This window comes from Neovison vison, chromosome 9 (genome assembly GCF_020171115.1).
Source record: "Neovison vison isolate M4711 chromosome 9, ASM_NN_V1, whole genome shotgun sequence".
Classification (NCBI taxonomy): Eukaryota; Metazoa; Chordata; class Mammalia; order Carnivora; family Mustelidae; genus Neogale; species Neogale vison.
This window is the reverse complement of record NC_058099.1, coordinates 33,339,259-33,358,526: the sequence shown is the minus strand read 5'-3', so window position 1 is coordinate 33,358,526 and position 19,268 is coordinate 33,339,259. Positions and strand designations below refer to the sequence as shown.

Sequence of the window (19,268 nt, the reverse complement as noted above, 5' to 3'; positions counted from 1 at the left end):
AGCTCCTCAAGGGCAAAGATTTTGGTCTTCCTCACTTCCGTACCCTGAATCCCCATTTACCCCAAGAACTGGCCCTGAGGGTCTCAGGAAAAAGTCAGTTGAAATGAAAAATTCACCACCCAATAATCCCTCCTCAGGGTAGGACCGATAATTTGGAGGTGAACTGTTGGACGGAGCCGTGGTTTGGTCTCACGAGCTGTTTCCCTCCTTCACAGACCTCTGGACTTCGTGGGCACCTTTAGTAACCGATGGTCCTATGGAATCGCCTTTGGGGCCACAGCCAATAAGGTTATGTTCTTGTTCTCAGAAGGCTACCAGCCCCTGCAGATCCCACAGTGGGCCCAAGGTAAGGGCTGCCGCATACCGGCTGGGAATTTTGCTGTGGCAAGTCTTGCTTTCAGAGAGCACGTGCTAGGGTTCTCAGGGATCGTGATAAACGTTATGAGCCATCAGTGTTCCTCCCTGCTTGTAACCTCCCCAAGGAAGATGCGTCATCTGCCAGGTCCCAAAGCTTTTTTGTGGGGCTTTCTTCCAGGGAGAGTCAGAGTTCCTTCAGATAGAGAATAAAGGTTTAAAAAGTGGGTTCACCATCACCTACCCCTGAAATTTCAGTCCTGAGTCCTAGGCATGCTGCCTTCTTGATATCAACAAGCCCTGGGATTCCTCCTCATAGAACAATGCTTATTTCTTTGGCCGTTGGTCTGAGGCCTCTTTATTCCCCATGTCTCTCGTTCTCCCTGAAGGATGGACCCTAATTTACAGAATAGGCCATCCCAGTACAGTGGCTCCAAACCTCTCTGCCCAGCTGGGTTCTCTCTCAGGGCCTCCAGGCCTGTATGAGCAAATGCCTGTCAGCTTCCCATTAGTCTTTAGAGAAATGCAAATAACACTGAAATGATATGCCACCAGACACCTCTTTGATGTGTACAATCTGATAAGTTCTGACAAATGTTGACATCCATGAAATCTGGACCACAATCAAGACAACGAACCCCATAAACTTCCTTGTCACCTTTTGTCATCTCTCCTTCCCACCCTATTCCATCACAGCCCTCATCACTGCTCTTTTTCCAGAATTTTATATAAATGGATTTATACAGGATGTACTTTTTATTTTTGGTGTATCTTCTTTCACACAGCATAGCTATTTTGAGATTCATATACCTTTAACCTGTGCCAGAAATTCATTCTTTCTTATTGCCAGGTGGTGTTACACTATATTGAGAAAACAGATTTTGTGTGTGCCCATTCACCTTTTTTTTTTCTTTTTAATGAGATTTATTTGTTCATGACAGAGAGAGAGAGAGAGCGAGCTCCCGGAGGGGGGGGGGTTGGGGAGGAGACGGGGAAAGAGATGGAGGGAGAGTCTTAAGCAGACTCTGTGCTGATTGAGTGGGGCTCAACTCCATGACCCTGAGACCTTAACCTCAACGGAAACCAAAAGTAGGAAACCTTGTAATTGGCCATCCCACCTGGGGGCATCCCCTCTTGATGGACATTTGATTTATTTGCGTCTTTAGCTCTTGCAAATAAAGCCACTATGAACATTTGTGCACAAATCTTTGTGTACCTCTGCTTCCATTTTTTCCCCTGGGTACATACCTGTGAGTGGAATGGCTGGGTCTTCATGCAGAAGATCACACTTTTTAATGAAACGGTCAAACCGTTTTCCAAAGTGATTGTTCCATTTTCGATTACAACCATCAGCATGCGAGACTTCTGCCTTCTCTGTATCCTTGGCAACACGTAGTCAGTCTTTCTATTTTTTTAATTTATATTGTTGTCAGTCTCTTTTTATTTTTTCCCCTTCTTTCTCAGCTTTTATTTTATTTTTTTTGAAGATTATTTATTTATTTGACAGGCAGGAATCACAAGTAGGCAGAAAGGGAGGGAGAGAGAGAGAAGGAAGCAGACTCCCTGCAGAGAGCCTGATTCGGAGCTCTATCCGAGGACCCTGGGATCATGACCTGAGCTAAAGGCAGAAGATTTAACCCACTGAGCCACCCAGGTGCCCTTTATTTTATTTTTTAAATTTTTTATGTTCAGTTAGCCAACATCTGGTACATCAGTAGTGTTTGATGTAATGTTCAGTGATTCATTAGTTGTGTATATCACCCAGTGCTCATACATCACGTGCCGTCCTTAATACCCGTCACCCAGCTACCCCATCCCCCCACCTCCTGCCTTCTGAAACCCTCAGTTTGTTTCAAGGAGTCAGTCTCTTTCAAAAATAATCTTTGGGGCCCTCAGGTGGTTCAGTCAGCTAAGCGTGTGACTCTTGATTTTGGCTCAGGTCATGATCTCGGAGTTGTGAGATCAAGCCCCATGCCCGGCTCCACACTGAGGGTAGAACCTGATTAAGATTGTCTCTATCCAGGGTTGCCTGGGTGGCTTAGTGAGTTAAGTGTCTGCCTTTGGCTCAGATCATGATCCCAGTGTCCTGGGATTGAGTCCGGCATCGGGCTCCTGGCTCGGGGGGAGCCTGCTTCTCCTTCTGCTGGCCACTCCCTGGGTTTGTGCTCTCTCTCGCTATCTCTGTCTCTCTCTTTGACAAATATAAATAAATGAAGTCTTAAAAAAAAAGATTCTCTCTACCCTTCCCCTTTCCCCATCACACTTTCAGATAATAAATAAGTTTAAAAAAAAAAAAGATTCTCTCTCTCCCTCCTCTACCCCTCTCTGCCACCCCCACTCATGCATGCACTGTCTCACTCAAAAAAATTTTTTTAAAATTTAATTACATTAGTTTCAGGTGTCCAACATAGTGATTCAACATCTCGGTATGTTATGCTCTGCTCACCGCAAATGTAGCTCCCATCTGTCATTATACAACGCTATTATAATGTCATTGGCTATATGCCCCATGCTGTGCCTTTTATTCCTGTGGCTTTTTCCTTCCATAACCGGCAACCTCTGAGTCCCCTTCATCCATTTTGCAACCCCTCTCTGGCAGCCATGAGTTTGTTCTCTGTAAATATAGATCTGATTCTGCTTTTTGTTTGTTTGCTTATTTAAGAAATAACAAGTGTTGGCGAGGATGTGGAGAAAAATGAACCTTCATGGACTGTTGGTGGGAATGTAAATTGGTACAGCCACTGTGGAAAATAGTTGGGAGAGTCCTAAAATATTAAAAATAGGATTGCTATACGATCCAGTAATTCCACTACTGCGCATTTACCAAAAGAAAATGAAAACACTAAGCTGAAAAGATAGAAGCACCCTGTGTTCATTGCAGCATTATTTACAGTAGCCAAGATATAGAAGCAACCTAGGTGCCCATCGATAAATGGATAAAGCAGTTGTGATACACACACACACACACACACACACACACGCACACAGAGGAATATTACTCAGCCATAAAAAGGATGACATAAAAAGGATGAAATCTTGCCATTTGCAACAACATAGATGGACCCAGAGGGTACAGTGAAGTAAGTCAGACTGAGAAAGACAAATACTGTATGACTTTATTCACATGTAGAATCTGTAAAACAAATGAATAAGCAAAGGCTTTTTAATTTTAGCCATTCTAAGAAGCATATAGTGCTGTCTTATTGTGGTTCTAATTTGCATTTTCATGATGACTGAGGCCATTGCGCCTATTTTCATGTGCTTATTTGCTAACCTTATAGCTTCTTTGGTAAAGGGTTCGGATCGCTTTCCTTATTTACAAAAGTGAGGGGTTTTGTTTTCTTCCTATTGAGTTTTGATAGTTCTAGGTCTCGTTCTGTGTGTAAGTCCTTTATCAAATGTCTGAATTGCATTTGCTCCCAGTCTGTGGCTTTTGTTTTCATTCTACCAACACTTTCTTTTGAAAAGCTGACTTAAAATTTTGATGAAATCTAACTTATTCATTTTCTTTTATGGATCATGCTGATGGTGTCATAGAAGAAATCTTTGTCTAATCTAAGGTCATTTAGATCTTCTCCTGTGTTTTTTCTGGAACCTTTATAATCATGATATTTTGCACTTAGGTCTATGATACATTTTGTTAATGTTTTGTGTGTCATATGAGGTAAGGACTGAAGGGTTTTGTTTTTGTTATTGTTTTTGCTTTTTTGCTTTTGGGTATCCATTTTTTTTCCCCCATACCATGTATTTCAAAAACCTGTTCTTTGCCCACAAAATTGCCTTTGGACCTTTGTCAGCATCAATCGGCCACATACGCAGGGATCTGTGTCCGGACTCTGCTCTCCTCCATGGATCTACAGCATGTGGTGGCTCCGATCTCTCCACACCCTCCCCAACGGTATTTTCTATTTTTAAAACAATGACAGCATCTCAGCATGGGTGAGGTAGCATCTAATTGCCGTCTGGATTTGCAGGTCCCTAAAGACCAGTGCTGTGGAGCAGCTGGCAGGGTCAAAACATCATTTCCTGCTTCGTGGCTCAAGCTCCCTCTCTTCTGTTGTCACAAAGTGATCATAGAGCTGTATCCTCCTAATACCCCGAGTCACCTTCCCCAGTCAGCTTCTTCCCTCCGCTGGCGTCTGGGCCCACGGTTTCCCAGCTCCTAACGTTCCTCTCCCTCTCGCTTTAGAGTCTTACGGGTCTGCAGACCGCCTCCATGGGGGCTGGGTGGTGGGAGCGGCCTGAGATAGTCTGCAGAGCGAGGTCAGGGCCAAAGGGTTTTTCTCACCAGTGATTTGCAGCCTTTGTCACCTAGTCGGCTTTCAGCTGGGATTTCAGCTTCGGTGTCTTGTGTCTGCTGGCAGATTGGGGCTGTTCTGTTCTCGGGCCTTCAGACATCCCATCGCCTTCCTCTACTTCCACGTATTCAGATGTCGAGACCAAAGGGCCTCGAGACCCAGATTTCTGGTAGATGTTTGCTCCGGGTTTAGTTTTGCCGTCTTAGTTGCCCTGTCTGATTGCAAAAATTACAAAATTATGCTCTTGGGGCTTCTTTCCTCCCCAAAATTCTTCCTCATATATGGTCCTATCCTGCTGACCACCCACCCCTCACATGCACATAAATACTGACCAGCCCCACTGGCCATTTCCTTCCCATTCTCTGAGTGAGGAATTCCCTTCCTTCCCTTCTCCTCTCCATCTTACAAACGCCTGCTTGTATTTCCTGGCCTTGCTAAATGTCACCACCTCCAGGAAGCCTTCCCTGATCAGGATGTCAGGTGAAGTCAGTGGCTTCCACTTCTTGTACCCACAGCAGATTGACTATGCCTCTGTTAACACACTACTTACCTTCCTCCCTGTCTTCTCTACTAGACAGCAAGCATCTCAAAGCAAGAAGCTAGTTCATTCCTCCTGTAGCCTTAGTGCCTGGCTCTGGACCCGGTTTAAAGCAGATACTTCGTAAAGATCATCTTGCATGATTAGATTTTCCTGGACCCTGTTAAACCCTCTAAGAGCTAGTCAGTGGCAGAAAGAATATCATCATCACCTCATCTAGGACAGGGTGGTTACACGAGGCTTTGTGCACATCCATCACCTCGCTTTGTGTTGCCGTGGTCCACTTCCAGTGCTTTACTCTTGGTCGTTTCTGTTTGTCCCTTTACGTGGCCTGTCTGTACCTCACACTGTGAGCTGGCCAAAAGCAGGGGCCAGGTCTTCTCCATCTCAATACGTAGCCAGTGCCTGGCATGGAAGAGGTCCCAGGAAGCGTCATTTGCAAGAGGGAAAGACATTCCCGCATTCCTCCTTGCGGAGCTGGGGCTTGTCCTCTCATCTCCTTGGGTCCTGAGGCCTGCGACCCAAAGTCCCTATAAAGCCCCATCGCTTCCATGGTGGGACACGCCGAGCCCGTGAGAAGAGGACTCACGGCATCTCTCGCTCTGTCTCTCCCAGCCTTTGTGCTGCTGATTGGGGGCATGGAAGTCGGCCTGTCCCACTTCCCCTTCTTCGCCTGCCTCTCGTCGGAGTTCCAGCTGCTCAGCTCCGTCCTCGGCTTCAGCTACTCTCTGATCTGGTAAGATGGACGCCGCCTGCCTGCCTTCCTGTGACTGCTTCGGCTGTGGCTGACCTCTGGACAAAGGGCTGGGGGTAACTTGGGAACTCCACATGGAGGGCCTCTTTGCCCAGACCCGAGGCTCAAGATGGGCGGGTCCGGTGACAGGTCGCAGTCCCACTGGGGCTTGTCTGTGGGACCGCACGTCAGGCTGCGGAAGATCGGTCCACTGTGCTTTCTGCTTCACAAGCCACTTGTGATCAGAATGTTCCCCGAAGTCAGCGATGGAGCAGACTTCGTTTCCGGAAACTGCCCAGAGTCCTGGTGGGGCGCATGTAGGTGTCCCATTTGGATGCTTCTTCTCTGTGCTGTCTTGTCTCCCCTGGGAGCGCAGCAGAAAGTCCGTGCACCTCAGCTTGATGTTCAGGGCACTGCAGGCAGGCCTCCCCTGTCTCTCCATCCCGCACAGTCTCCAGCACACACCACCGCTCATGCCGGGCTCCTGTGCCTCTTCACCCACCCGCTTACTCCCTTGGCAAACACCCTATCATATCCCTGCTTGGAGCCTGGGAACACAAGGGAGAACAGGCCAGTCCCTGTGGATCATGTGTTCTGGCCTCTTGGTCTGTACCGTGCTGTTGCCCCTGTGGACTACTGTCCCTGACTTGATCCGGTGGGACATACAAGTCCATCCTTCATGGATTGTCTACCCCACAGATGCAGACCAAGAATTGTGTCGATCTGAGCGCACGTGAGATGAATTTGGTGCCCGTACTTGAGCATAAGCAGGGTGGGTGATCTGGGAGGGAGGGACACAGAGGCCTGAGCACCAGCCCTCCCAAGGAGGAGGGGAAGGGGAGGGAGTTCCAGGCTGATGGAATCTGGGCTTCTTCCCGCAGGCTATGCAGGCGGCAGCCACAGTACCCCAAACCTGTTTGTGTCCTGTAGGTTTGCTGTCACCGTCCTTTATATCACAGAGTGTCCCCACGGACAGGTGAGTCCCTGCTGAGCTAAGTTTAGAGTATTCAGTCCTGTCCCTGTGACCAGTTTGCTGTGTGACATTGGACAAGCCCCTGCCACTCTCTGGGCTTCAGTTACCCGTGTGAACGGAAGGAGAGTTGGAACCATTCATGGTGCTTCCATTTGTACATCTTACGCTCATCAAGGCGCTCATTCACAGAGTCCTCTCAGTTCATGTTCACAGCAGCCCCTCGAGGTGAGGAGCCTCTCAGCAGACCTGTTTCACAGGTGAGGAAACGGAGGCCAAGTGTATTAAGTAACTCTTCAGAAATAGCAGATTCGAGAGTTGAGACCAGATCTGGCTGACTCCAAAGCTCATTTCTTTCAATTCCTTCATGTAGCCTCACTTTCTCTGTCTGGAAAATGGGAAGTTGGACTGGATGAACCCTCTGGGTTGACCATGCCAGGTTGGAACCGGAGGGAACTGGTTCATCTGTTTGGCCTTGTATGTGAGGAAAAGGAGCAAGATGAAAGACAGTGTCACGCTGCATCTAGAAGGGTGACTAGGCAGGTGGGGGGAGCACCAGCGGGCCACTGGAGCTGATGGGAGCCTTGCCAAGGTCTCTCCTGGGCTTCACTCACCTTGGGGGACTAGAGGGTGTGAAGAAGGGAATCTGGGGGAGCTGGACTAGAAAACGAGTTTGGGGACCAGGCTTTCCCTCTGCATCTCTGTGCTGGGATTAAGAACATTCTAGCACACCTCTGCCCAAAAAGATGTCCTCCACCCTGCTCACAGTGCCGGAGATTCCAGATCCCCAGCATTTACTCCAGTATCTTGGAGAGCTTTCAGGCTTCCGAGGTTCTTCTGAAATTTGAAATATTCATGGTTAATTAAGGGAGAGGGCAGGGTTTTACCTCTCTACTCAGAATCACTAATGTTAAGAACTGCTGTGTGCTCATTGTTTGAGGCTCAGCCCCCCCCAGATTAACGATTGCAGAGTTCAAGGCACTTTGAGGCCCTTTGAAGGCTGTCTGTGGGAGCTGTCCCCGGTTCACTGATGAGAAAATGAGGCTCAGGGGCTAATGGGACTTACGGGTTAAAAATCATGGGCCTGGAATCCAGGCTAGGGTAATAATAAAGATTTCGTCTCATGTTCTGAAATGTATTCATGGAAACATAATATATAAAAATGAGACATAGGAAGAGTCTAAAAAGTCAAAAATTAGGAGAAACTTCAAAGTTGGTTCATGTAAATAATGCACTGTTATGCAGCATGAAGAGTGACGTATGCAAATAATTTATGAGCATGTGGGTAGCTGATTATGATGTATACAGACCTATGTATTTGGTATAATTTCAGTTTATGATAGAGATGTAAGGCTGGATACAGAGGGAAGACACGGGAATATCGGTAGTGGTGATGTCTGATGCGTAAGCAGGGAACAGACATTAGAGAGGAGGAGGAGGGGGAGACAAGAGCCCCCACATCTCAGCATGCTTCTGTCCACCTGAATAGCACGACATCAAAACCCAGCTCCCCATGGGTTTTTTTTTTTTTTTTTCTGTGGAAACACAGAAAACTGGGACGCCTGGGTGGCTCAGACAGCTGAACTGCCAGCTCTTGATTTCAGCTTGGGTCATGATCTTGGGGGGTCGTGGGATGGAGCCCTGTGTCCAGCTCTGTACTGGGCAGGGAGTCTGGTTGGGATTCTCTCCTTCTCCCTCTCCCTCTGCCCCTACCCCTGCTCACACACACATACTCCCTTTGTGTCTGAAATAAATAGATAAATCTTTTTTAAAAATTCCACAAAACCAACCTCTAAATTGTGAAAGATAAGTCACAATATTTCTTGTCCTGAAACAGTGAAAAAAATTTACAGTGTGTGTGTGTGTGTGTGTGATTAAAATGAAACTAAAATCACAGATAAACTATGAACCATCTTGAGAGATCTGTACTTGGGAACTTGTGTTGCTGTCAGCATGATGGCAGTTATGGGGCCTTCCTTCCTCCCTGTCCTCCCTTCCACCATCCTTCCTTCTTCCTTTGTGCCTTCCCTTCCTTCCCTCCCTTCCTTCCTTCCCTCTCCGCCTCCCTCCTTTCATTCCTTCCTTTTCTTCCTTCTCTTTCCATTCTTCCTTCTCTCTCTACTCTCTCCCTCTTTTCTCCTCTCCTGTCCTGTCTTCACCCCTCTTCTGTCCTGTTCCCTCTTCACCCCTCTTTCTCTCCCCCACTGTTGTATTTTCTGAAAGCAATATTTAATTCCTGAACAGAAGCCATGAAAGCCCTTTGTATAAAATAAAATGGGAATATTAGGACTCATACCCAGAGCTGCTGGGCTGTAGGCCATGGCAGGTGCCACAGTGGGGGGCTAGGGGAGCAGAGATGGACCCCTGGCTGCCCAGCTCTGAGAGAGTGGGCTTGGTGGGTGCGGCCGGGGCAGGCAGATCCTCGGCCACAGCCTCACTGGTGTCCTGGCCCTGGCCCAGCGATAGCCCGCACCTTGCTCTGTTTTGGTTGCAGTTTTTGGGGAGGTTCGAGACGGTCCTCTTCTACTGGCCCTCGTTGCTGTGCCTGGCCTTCCTGCTGGGCCGCTTCCTGCACATGTTTGTCAAATCTCTGAGGGTGCACCTGGGCTGGGAGCTGCAGACGGTGAGTACTGAGTAGGAGTCCTGTGTATGTCCCCGTGGGTCTGGTCTGCACAACCACCCCGGGAGGGAGGCGCTATTTTTTTTTAAATTAACATACAATGTATTATTTGCATCAGGGGTACAGGCCTGTGAATCGTCAGGCTTACACAACTCACAGCACTCACCATAGCATATACCCTCCCGAATGCCCCAATGTCCGTCACCCAGTCACCCTATCCCTCCCCACCCAGGCCCCAGCAACCCTAAGTTTGTTTTGTGAGATTAAGAGCCTCTTATGGTTTGTCTCCCTCCCGATCCCATCTTGTTTCATTTTTCCCTCCCTTCCCCGCATGGCCCCCCACCCTGCCTCTGAAATTCCTCATATCAGGGAGATCATATGATAATTGTCTTTCTCTGACTTATCTTGCTTAGCATAATATGCTCTAGCTCCATCCACCTCATTGTAAATGGCAAGATTTCGTTTCTTTTGATGGCTGCATAGTATTCCATTGTATATATGTATGTATGTGTATATATATATATATATATATACCACATCTTTATCCATTCATCTGTTGATGGACATCTAGGTTCTTTCCATAGTTTGACTATTGTGGACACTGCTGCTATAAACATTGGGGTGCATGTGCCCCTTCGGATCACTGCATTTGTATCTTTGGGGTATATACCCAGGAGGAGGTGCCTGGGTGGCTCAGTGGGTTAAAGCCTCTGCCTTCAGCTCAGGTCATGATCTCAGGGTCCTGGGATCAAGCCCCACACTGGGCTCTCTGCTCAGTGGGGAGCCTGCTTCCCCCTCTCTCTCTGCTTGCCTCTCTGCCTACTTGTGATCTCTGTCTGTCAAATAAATAAATAAAATCTTAAAAAAAATACCCAGGAGGCACTATTCTCACTGCTCCAGTTCTGTGTGAGGAAACTCGGACCCGGGGAGGTGGGTTGCATCGCCCGAGGTCATGTCGCTGGTCTGGAGCAGAGCAGGAACCACAGCCAGAGAGCTCGGTTGCTGAGGCTCTCTCTTAACCACTGTGCTCTACCCAGAAGAACAACTTGACCCAGATTCCTGGCCTCTGTGACAAGAGCCTGTCACGAGGATTTTTGAACCCCAGCATACATCTGTCTCTTTTCTCACAGGAAGAAAAGCCGTTTCTGGAAGTTCACCAGGCGGAACATGTCAAACGTCTCCTGAGGAAGCCCCCCCTGCAGTAAGCCATGGGGTACCCCCATTCACCCCTCCATGTCCACCAGTGTGGAAGAGCCCTGAGGTGTGGCAGCCCCTGAGATGCCTGGAAGGGCACAGAGTAGTCAGTACTCTTGTTGGCTAATGGCAGAAACTCAACTCAAACTAGATTTAAGAGAAGAAGGAAGTGTATGGCCTCCCATAACTGAAAGTGTAGAGGCGGTCAGCTCAGATGGCTATTGATCCAGTGGCTTCACTGATAAAAGAACCAGGGAAAGTTCCCTCATTTTCTCTTAGCTCTGCTTTGATCTATGTTAGCCTTGTAGTGAGGGGGGTTTCCTCCCAGTGGTGGTCCCCAGAATCTCTAAGCTTATACCCTCTTGGTTTAACCTCATAGGAAAAAGAAATTTTCCTTTCTAATAATTCAAACCTGAGGGGTTTGAAGTGGCGGGGGGGGGTGGGAGGTTGGGGTACCAGGTGGTGGGTATTATAGAGGGCACGGCTTGCATGGAGCACTGGGTGTGGTGAAAAAATAATGAATACTGTTTTTCTGAAAATAAATAAATTGGAAAAAAAAATAAAAAAAAATTCAAACCAAACTCCCATTGTGATTCATTGGATCACATGGGACTACACTTCTTTCCAAAACCAATCCCTGTGGCTAGGCAATTAGAGTAAATGGATTGTTAAGCCGGTCACACATTCACCATTGGAACTAGGATGTTGTTCAGGCTCACTTAACCACTAGGACTGATGGGAAGGAGCAGGTTCCCAGAGAAAGCCTGCTGTGCTCCTACCAATATAAGAAGACATAGCTCATGGCCAAGCAAAAGCACCTGGTCTTCAGTGACCTATCCCTGCCACTGCCACCATATACAAGGGGATGTGCCCCGAAGAAGGGATGTGGCTAGTCCAAGGTCATACAATGGCAAGGCTCATACTTTTGTTAGAACTACATTTGCTCACGTGTAGCAGAAAATGGAAAACAACAGTGGGACACACAAGAGGGAGATTTCTTTCTTTTTCATGTAAAAGAATTCTGCAGGCAGGCAGTTCATACTGACCCCACACTGCCCTCCATGGAAGTTTGCTGATCACCTGTCTTTCGGCTGCCATTCTTAGTGATTGTCATCATGAAGGCTGTCCACGTCCAAGGTAGATGCTGGTCAGGCTCCAGCTTGGACCAGCCACCATGTCTGCATTTCAGACGCCAGGCAGGAGAAAAGAAGGAAAGGCAGTGGGGTCCCTCCCAGCTGTGTCAATTCTAACTCAGCACCTTCCCCAAAATGTCATGCCACACTGTGATCACATCTGATCAGCCCTTGCTTGGTCTTCCAGTCTTAGCTGTAAGAGTCAGAAGCCATAGCCCTTTAGTCTGCTGAATTGCTGTATTGAGTAAAACAGTCTCTGTTCTTAAGAATGAGGGGAGAATGAAAACTGGGATCTATCAGTGTTTTTTCTCTTCCCTGCATTCCAAGATGAAGCAGCGGCAATAAGTTTATTTTCAGAAGGATTGGGCATTTGCTATCAACCACAGCCTCTCTTTCCTTGTTATTCATTCACAGGGAGACTAAAAAGTCCTGGTTCCAAACCAGAATCTATGAGTGGGATCCCTGCTTTCAGTTCCCAAGCAGAATGATTGGAACCACGGTGTTGGCTTTCATATGCCTGTACCTTGTAAGTAGATCTGAACAAATCCTTTTCTGTTTCATAAGTGGGGTGGGGTTAGGGCAGGGGATATTCTTTAAAAGCTAGGTCAAAACTGAATCTCTGTAAATCAAAGAAGAACAAGATTTTGACCCCTACCATTTTTACTCCAAGGATACTTTCACCCACATGGCAAATATTACTAATAAATATAATTGAATAATTTATGGAGGCTTCTGGTTATCAATTCTGTGTAAAGAGTCTACAAGATGCCACTCTATCCTAACAACAAGTAAAAACCTGAACAAACTGAAAAATCAATAGTTCTTCTTAAATGCATAAGGAAAGAGAAGTCATGGTGCAAACCATTGCCCCTAAAATTGGAGACAGACAGGTGAGTAGGAGAACCACAATGGAACGGAGCAAATAAAATCTAGCAATGTCTGAAAAGAATTATACACCACAACAAAGTGGGATTTATCTCAGATATGAAAAGGTACAATAGCAAAATTAATGTAATCAATCATATCAGTAACTGAAAGAAAAACCACATGATCATATTAATGGATGCAGAAAAAGCATTTAACAAAATCCAATACCAGTTCATGAGAAAATTTTTCAGCAACTTAGTCATAGAGGGGATCTTTTTCAATATGATAAAGAATATCAACAAATCTACAGCTAACATCATACTTCATGGTGAGAAGTTAGAAGCTTTCCCACCAAGATCAGGAAGAAGGCAAGACTGTTCTCCCTCACTGCTCAACATTAACTTAGGAAATCCTAGCTAGGTAAGACAAGAAAAGGAAATAAGAGCTATACTGATTGGGAAGGGAGAAGTTAAAATGTCTTTGTTCACAGATGGCATGATTTTGTATGTAGAAAATCTAAAAGAATCAACAAAAAAAACTCCTGAAGGAGCACCTGCCTGGCTCAGTCAGTAGAGCAGGTGACATTTGATCTTGGGGTTTTAAGTTTGAGCCCCACACTGGGTGCAGAGATTACTTAAAGTCTTTTAAAAAAAAAAGCCCAATTCTGGAACTAATAAGTAGTTAGAGCAAGGTTGCAGGGTACAAGGTTAACATACAAAAGTTATTTGCTCTTTTATATATCAGCATTGGACAAGGGGAATTTGAAATTAAAAATACAGTATCGGGGTGCCTGGGTGGCTCAGTGGGTTAAGCCTCTGCCTTCGGCTCAGGTTGTGATCTCAGGGTCCTGGGATCGAGCCCCACATAGGGCTCTCTGCTCAGCAGGGAGCCTGCTCCCCCTACCTACCCCCCACCTGCCTCTCTGCCCACTTATGATCTCTGTCAAATAAATAAATAAAATCTTTTAAAAAATACAGTATCATTTACATTAGCAGTCCCCTAAGAGAAATACTTACATGTAAATCTAATAAAAATATGTACAAGATCTATATGAGGAAAACTACAAACCTATGTTGAAAGGAATCAAATAAATACATGGAGATATATTCTATATTCATGTTTGGAAAGACTTCATATTGTCAAGGTATCAGTACTTCTCAAATTGGTCTACATATATCGGGATTGATCTATACTGGAATTCAGTTGCAATCTCAATCAGAATCCCAGGGAGTTTGGTTGTGTACATTGACAAAGTGGTTCTGAGGTTTTCAGGGAGAGGCAAAAGACTCATAATAGTCAACACAATTTTAAAGGAGAAGAAGAAAGCTGAAGGACTGACACTATTCAGTTTCAAGACTTACTGCAAAGCCGCGCTAATCATGACACTGCGGTGTTGGCAAAAGAATAGACAAATGAATCAGTGGACAGAATAGAGAGCTAAGAAATAGACCAACATAAATATAGTCAGCTTATCTTGGACAAAAGGGCGAAGGCAATACAATGGGGCAAAGGTTTTCTTTTTTCTATTGAAGATTTTTATTTATTTGACAGACAGATCACAAGTAGGCAGAGAGGCAGGCAGAGAGAGAGAGACAAGGAAGCAGGCTCCCTGCGGAGCAGACAGCCCGATGTGGGGCTCGATCCCAGGATTCTGGGATCATGACCTGAGCCGAAGGCAGAGGCTTTAACCCACTAAGCCACCCAGGTGCCCCCAAAGATTTTCTTTTTAATAAATGATGCTGGAACAACTGGACATCTGCATGCAAAAAAAATCTAGACACAGACTTTCATAAATATTAACTTAAAATGGATCACAGACCTGAACGTCAAATGCAAAACTATAGAACTCCTAGAAGGTAAAATAGGAGAAAATCTAGTTGACCTTGGGTTTGATGATGACTTTTAATTTTTTTAAATGAAATGAAATTTATTATTGTTACTATTTTTGGCATTATCAAGCATTTATTTGAGGGACTGAATAAGTGTGAATTTATGTATTTATGTATGTATGTATTTTTATTTTAAAGATTTTTATTTATTTATTTGACAGATCATAAGTAGGCCGAGAGGCAGGCAGAGAGAGAGGAGGAAGCAGGCTCCCTGCTGAGCAGAGAGCCCGATGCGGGCCTTGATCCCAGGACCCTGAGATCATGACCTGAGCCGAAGGCAGAGGCTTTAACCCACTGAGCCACCCAGGCACCTGTATTTTTATTTTAATTCCAGTATAGTTAACATATTATTTCAGATATACTGTATAGTGATTCAACTATTCTATATATCACCCAGTGCTCATCACAACAAGTGCACTCCTTATTCCCCTTCACTAATTCGCCCATCCTTCCACCCATCTCCCCTCTGGTGACCATCAGTTTGTTCTCTACATTGAAGTGGTGATGATTTTTTAGATATGACACCAAAGACACAGTCCATGGAAGGCTGATAAGGTGGGCTTCACTAAAATAAAAACATTTTTACTCTGCAAAAGACCTTGTCCAGAAAGCAAAAAGACAAGCCACATTGGGAGAAAATATTTGCAAAAGACACATCTGAGAAAGTCTGTTATTCAAAATATATAAAGAGTACTTAAAATTCAATAAGAAGAAAATAAATAACCATGATAGAAAATGGACCAAAGCCTTAATAGTCACCTCCCAGAGAAGATAGACAGATGGCAAATAAGTTTTTGAAAACATGCTCTACAGGATATGTCCTCAGGAAAATGCAAATTGAAACAACAATGAGATACCACTACACACCTATTAGAATGGCAAAAATTCAAGACACTGACAACATCAAATACAGATAAGGGTGTGGAACAACAGGAATCTCATTCATTACTGGTGGAAATAAAAATGGTATGGCCACTTTGCAAGATACTTTGGTGAGTTCTGAAAAACTACACGAACTCTTACCATGTGATCCAGCAATCACTTCCTTGGTATTTACCCACATGCACTAAAAACTTAATGTCCACACAAAAACCTACACATGGATGTTTATAGCAGCCTGATACATGATTGCTAAAATATGAAAGTGACCAAGAACCCTTCAGTAGGTGAATGGATAAATAGTTTTTGGAATATCCAGACAATGGGATCCAAGTCAGCACTAAAGTGAAATGACTTATCAAGTCATGAAAAGTCATGGAAGAAACTTAGATGCTGATTAGTAAGTGAAAGATGCCAATTTGAAAATGTCACACAATGTATGATTCATACACACAATGTATGAATTTTGGAAGGCAAAATTATGGAGACAGTAAAAGACCAGTGGGTTCCACATGTTGGGAAGAGGGAGGGATGAATAGAAAGAACACAAAAGACTTTTGAGGCAGTGGAAATACTTTGTATGATACTATTATGGTAGATACATGTCATCAAAGGTTTGTTGAAATCCATAGAATGTGCGACACCAGGAGTGAACCCTAGTGTGAACTATGGGGTATGGGTGATAATCATGTTTCAGCTTAGGTGTATTATTTAAGTTTGCTTTCTCAACAACTAAAAAATTTAAATGTTGGCATAATTTTGATTTTAATATTTTATTAAGCACGGGATCAAAACATTTCATGTGGTCATAGTTACCTGAGGTAAAAGTGTCTGAGTCAAAAGTGGGGTCAACCTGGAGAGATAGAAATGGCAAGACCAAATTGTCTTCTGGATGATACCTATATATAAATTAATCCTGTGATTGAGTTTTAAATGAATGTATTAGATAATGGTGAAGTATCACATAAACCTCTGAATTTCAGTGACTTAACACTATATATATTTTTGCCCATGTAACAATGCTGAGTGGGTGGGGTTCAGGTCTGGAGGGCAGCGGTCCTCTGCATGTTACTTACTCCATAACCCAGATTCTTCTGTCGTGTTCCTCATTATCTCCAAGAACCCTCACCATCTGCATCCAGTCAGCAGAAGGGGGAGGTGCATGGAGAAATGCATGTGGAAGGTTTTCAAAGACCTGTGTGGACTGGCACACATTCTTTCCATTCCTCTTCCGGGGCAAGAACCATGTCATGGTGGCCAGATCTAACTCAAGGGAGGCTGGGAAAGGTAGTCCAGCTTTGTGCCCAAAGGGGAGAATGGATTTTAATGGACAACTGGAGTTCTCCACAATGTGAATAACCAACTTGAAGTTACTATGCTCCTTAAGTCTTTGGTGGCTATCTACTGAATGCCTAGCACCATGCTAAGATGGAAGGCTATTTAAAATGAGAAAACTCTATGGGGCACCTGGGTGGCTCAGTGGATTAAAGCCTCTGCCTTCGGCTCAGGTCATGATCTCAGGGTCCTGGGATCAAGCCCTGGGGTCATGGAAGAGAGAAGACAGTGGATTCATCAGTCTTGGCCTAGGAGAGGCCCATGGTCTAAGAGAAGGGGATACGATGTGGTCTGAAGTACTTGCCATGTAAAGAGAGAAAAAAGGTGAAAGTGTTCTGAAAGCTGAGTGAATTATCCTAGATTGAGACACTGCCTGAAGATGGTAACATTTGGAGCAGCACATTCAAAGACAAATAAAATCTGGTTGATGAAGTAAAATGGTAGTAGGAACTCTAGAAGCTTTGGTATGATGGTAGGCATGGAGCCATGGAACCGTGATGACAAGATGACGGGAGTGAGCACGTGTGACCTGCGTCTAGGAACCAGCACCTTCTCTAACGTGGTTACCACCAAGACACCAGAAGGACAGTGAGTGGTGAGAGATACAGATGGAATTGTCCCCAAGGTCACTCCTTAGTTACAGCTAGGCATTCATTTCACTTGGATGTAATCAATGTTTGAAGAGTTCCTTGAGCCCTTGTGGGACCTAGTCTTGTGTGCTATCAGGTGAAGAAAATAGTGTGGGCTGACTCCAAAGAAGTCCTTAAAGAAGTCACAGTCCCGCTCATGTTGGATAGCCACTGTCCAGAATCTATTTCAGATGAGTTTTGAGCTTGTTTTGACCTCAAAACCAAAGAGAGGGCTATATGTTATTCACTTACTAGGCTGGACTTGGGTGTGACATTGAAATGTTTGCTGTTTGTACCAGTTCATTGTCATTGAGTTCTGCATGTTCGTGTACGTGAGAGATGAGCTGGATGTGTTTGAGGGGGAGCTGGAGAGCTACATCGCCTCCGTGAACCAGACGGGGACCCTGACCCCGGTCAGTCTGCAAGTGAAAGAGCTGATGAGCGTCTCCGAAGGTAAAACCACCACACCTCCTTTGTTGGGAAAGTGTGGGAAACTGGGAGAAGGACTTGGAACTCGCAGCAGGTGCACCCCTGGGATAATTATAGTTGTAGCATTGCTATTATCTGCATGAGGTGCCTGGTTTCGGAGATAAGTGGGTTACAACTGGTCTATGCCTCCCTGGGGGATTGGAAGGCCAGTGGGGTTGGGATCCGGGCCATTCTGTTAAAATCTCTTTGGGGCTGAATTAAACATGCCCTGAGAATTTTCTCATTTTAAAGATTTTATTTATTTATGTGGTGGACAGAGATCACAAGAAGGCAGAGAGCCAGGCAGAGAGGGGAGGGAAGCAGGCTCCCTGCTGAGCAGAGAGCTGGATGTGGGGATTGATCCCAGGACCCTGAGATTATGACCTGAGCCAAAGGCAGAGGCTTAACCCACTGAGCCACCCAGGTGCCCCATAGAGTTTTCTCATTTTAAATAGCCTATTTTGTTTTGATGCCAGTGAGAACAATTAAATCATCATCTCTTTTTCACTTTGGAAAAAATAAAACAGCAAGTCATGGCTTTTCGTTAGGGTTATATGGAAATTTTATTTCTGGGGTTCATATGTAGTTTTTGGTTTGTGCGGACTGCTGTGACAAATTGCTGTAGACTGGGTAGTAGAAACAACAAACACTTACTCATTCCCCAGTTCTGGAAACTGAGGAGTTCAAGGTGCCAGCAGGTCTGGTGCCTGGTGAGAGCCTGCTTCCTGATTTTGTATCCTCAGTGCTAGAGAGTAGGGAGAGGAAGCCAGCTCTCTCCTTTCTCTTCTTATAATGGCACTAATCCTCAAAGCCACAACTCGACCTACCATCATGCTGGGATTAGGGTCTTGACATATGAATCTGTCCATAGCAGTCACTTCACCTTAAGATACCAGCTGTCTTTGAAAAAGACATTCTCTTGTCCCCAGCTTCCTCATCTTTAAAGATTTTATTTATTTATTTGACAGACAGAGATCACAAGTAGGCAAAGAGGCAGGCAGAGAGAGAGAGGCTTCCTCATCTTTAAAGATTTTATTTATTTATTTGACAGACAGAGATCACAAGTAGGCAAAGAGGCAGGCAGAGAGAGAGAGAGAGGAAGAAGTAGGCTCCCTGCTAAGCAGAGAGCCCGATGCGGGGCTCGATCCCAGGACTCTGGGATCATGACCTGAGCCCAAGGCAGAGGCTTAACCCACTGAGCCACCCAGGCGCCCCAGCTTCCTCATCTTTAAATGGGGGCTTGGAACGGGGTGGGAAGTGGTTTCCAAAAACCTCAGTAGCATCGACATTTAATGGTCATAAATTACCAAATGTTCCTTAAGTTGTGAAACTGGTGTTGCAAATGATATTTTTACTTAAGA

At 45.2% G+C, this 19,268-nt stretch overlaps 1 protein-coding gene across 2 annotated transcripts in view; it reads left to right on the top strand.

Annotated features, from left to right (window-relative positions):
- Positions 1-19,268, top strand: part of LOC122917438 (stimulated by retinoic acid gene 6 protein-like) — a 49,471-nt gene that overhangs the window by 16,177 nt on the left and 14,026 nt on the right. For both annotated transcript variants that reach the window (XM_044265302.1, XM_044265301.1), the window contains exons 4-10: positions 216-346; positions 5,806-5,926; positions 6,854-6,899; positions 9,388-9,516; positions 10,644-10,714; positions 12,255-12,366; positions 17,739-17,892. In XM_044265302.1, coding sequence (XP_044121237.1) covers positions 216-346; positions 5,806-5,926; positions 6,854-6,899; positions 9,388-9,516; positions 10,644-10,714; positions 12,255-12,366; positions 17,739-17,892 — 764 coding nt within the window. The remainder of the gene's footprint in view (positions 1-215; positions 347-5,805; positions 5,927-6,853; positions 6,900-9,387; positions 9,517-10,643; positions 10,715-12,254; positions 12,367-17,738; positions 17,893-19,268) is intronic.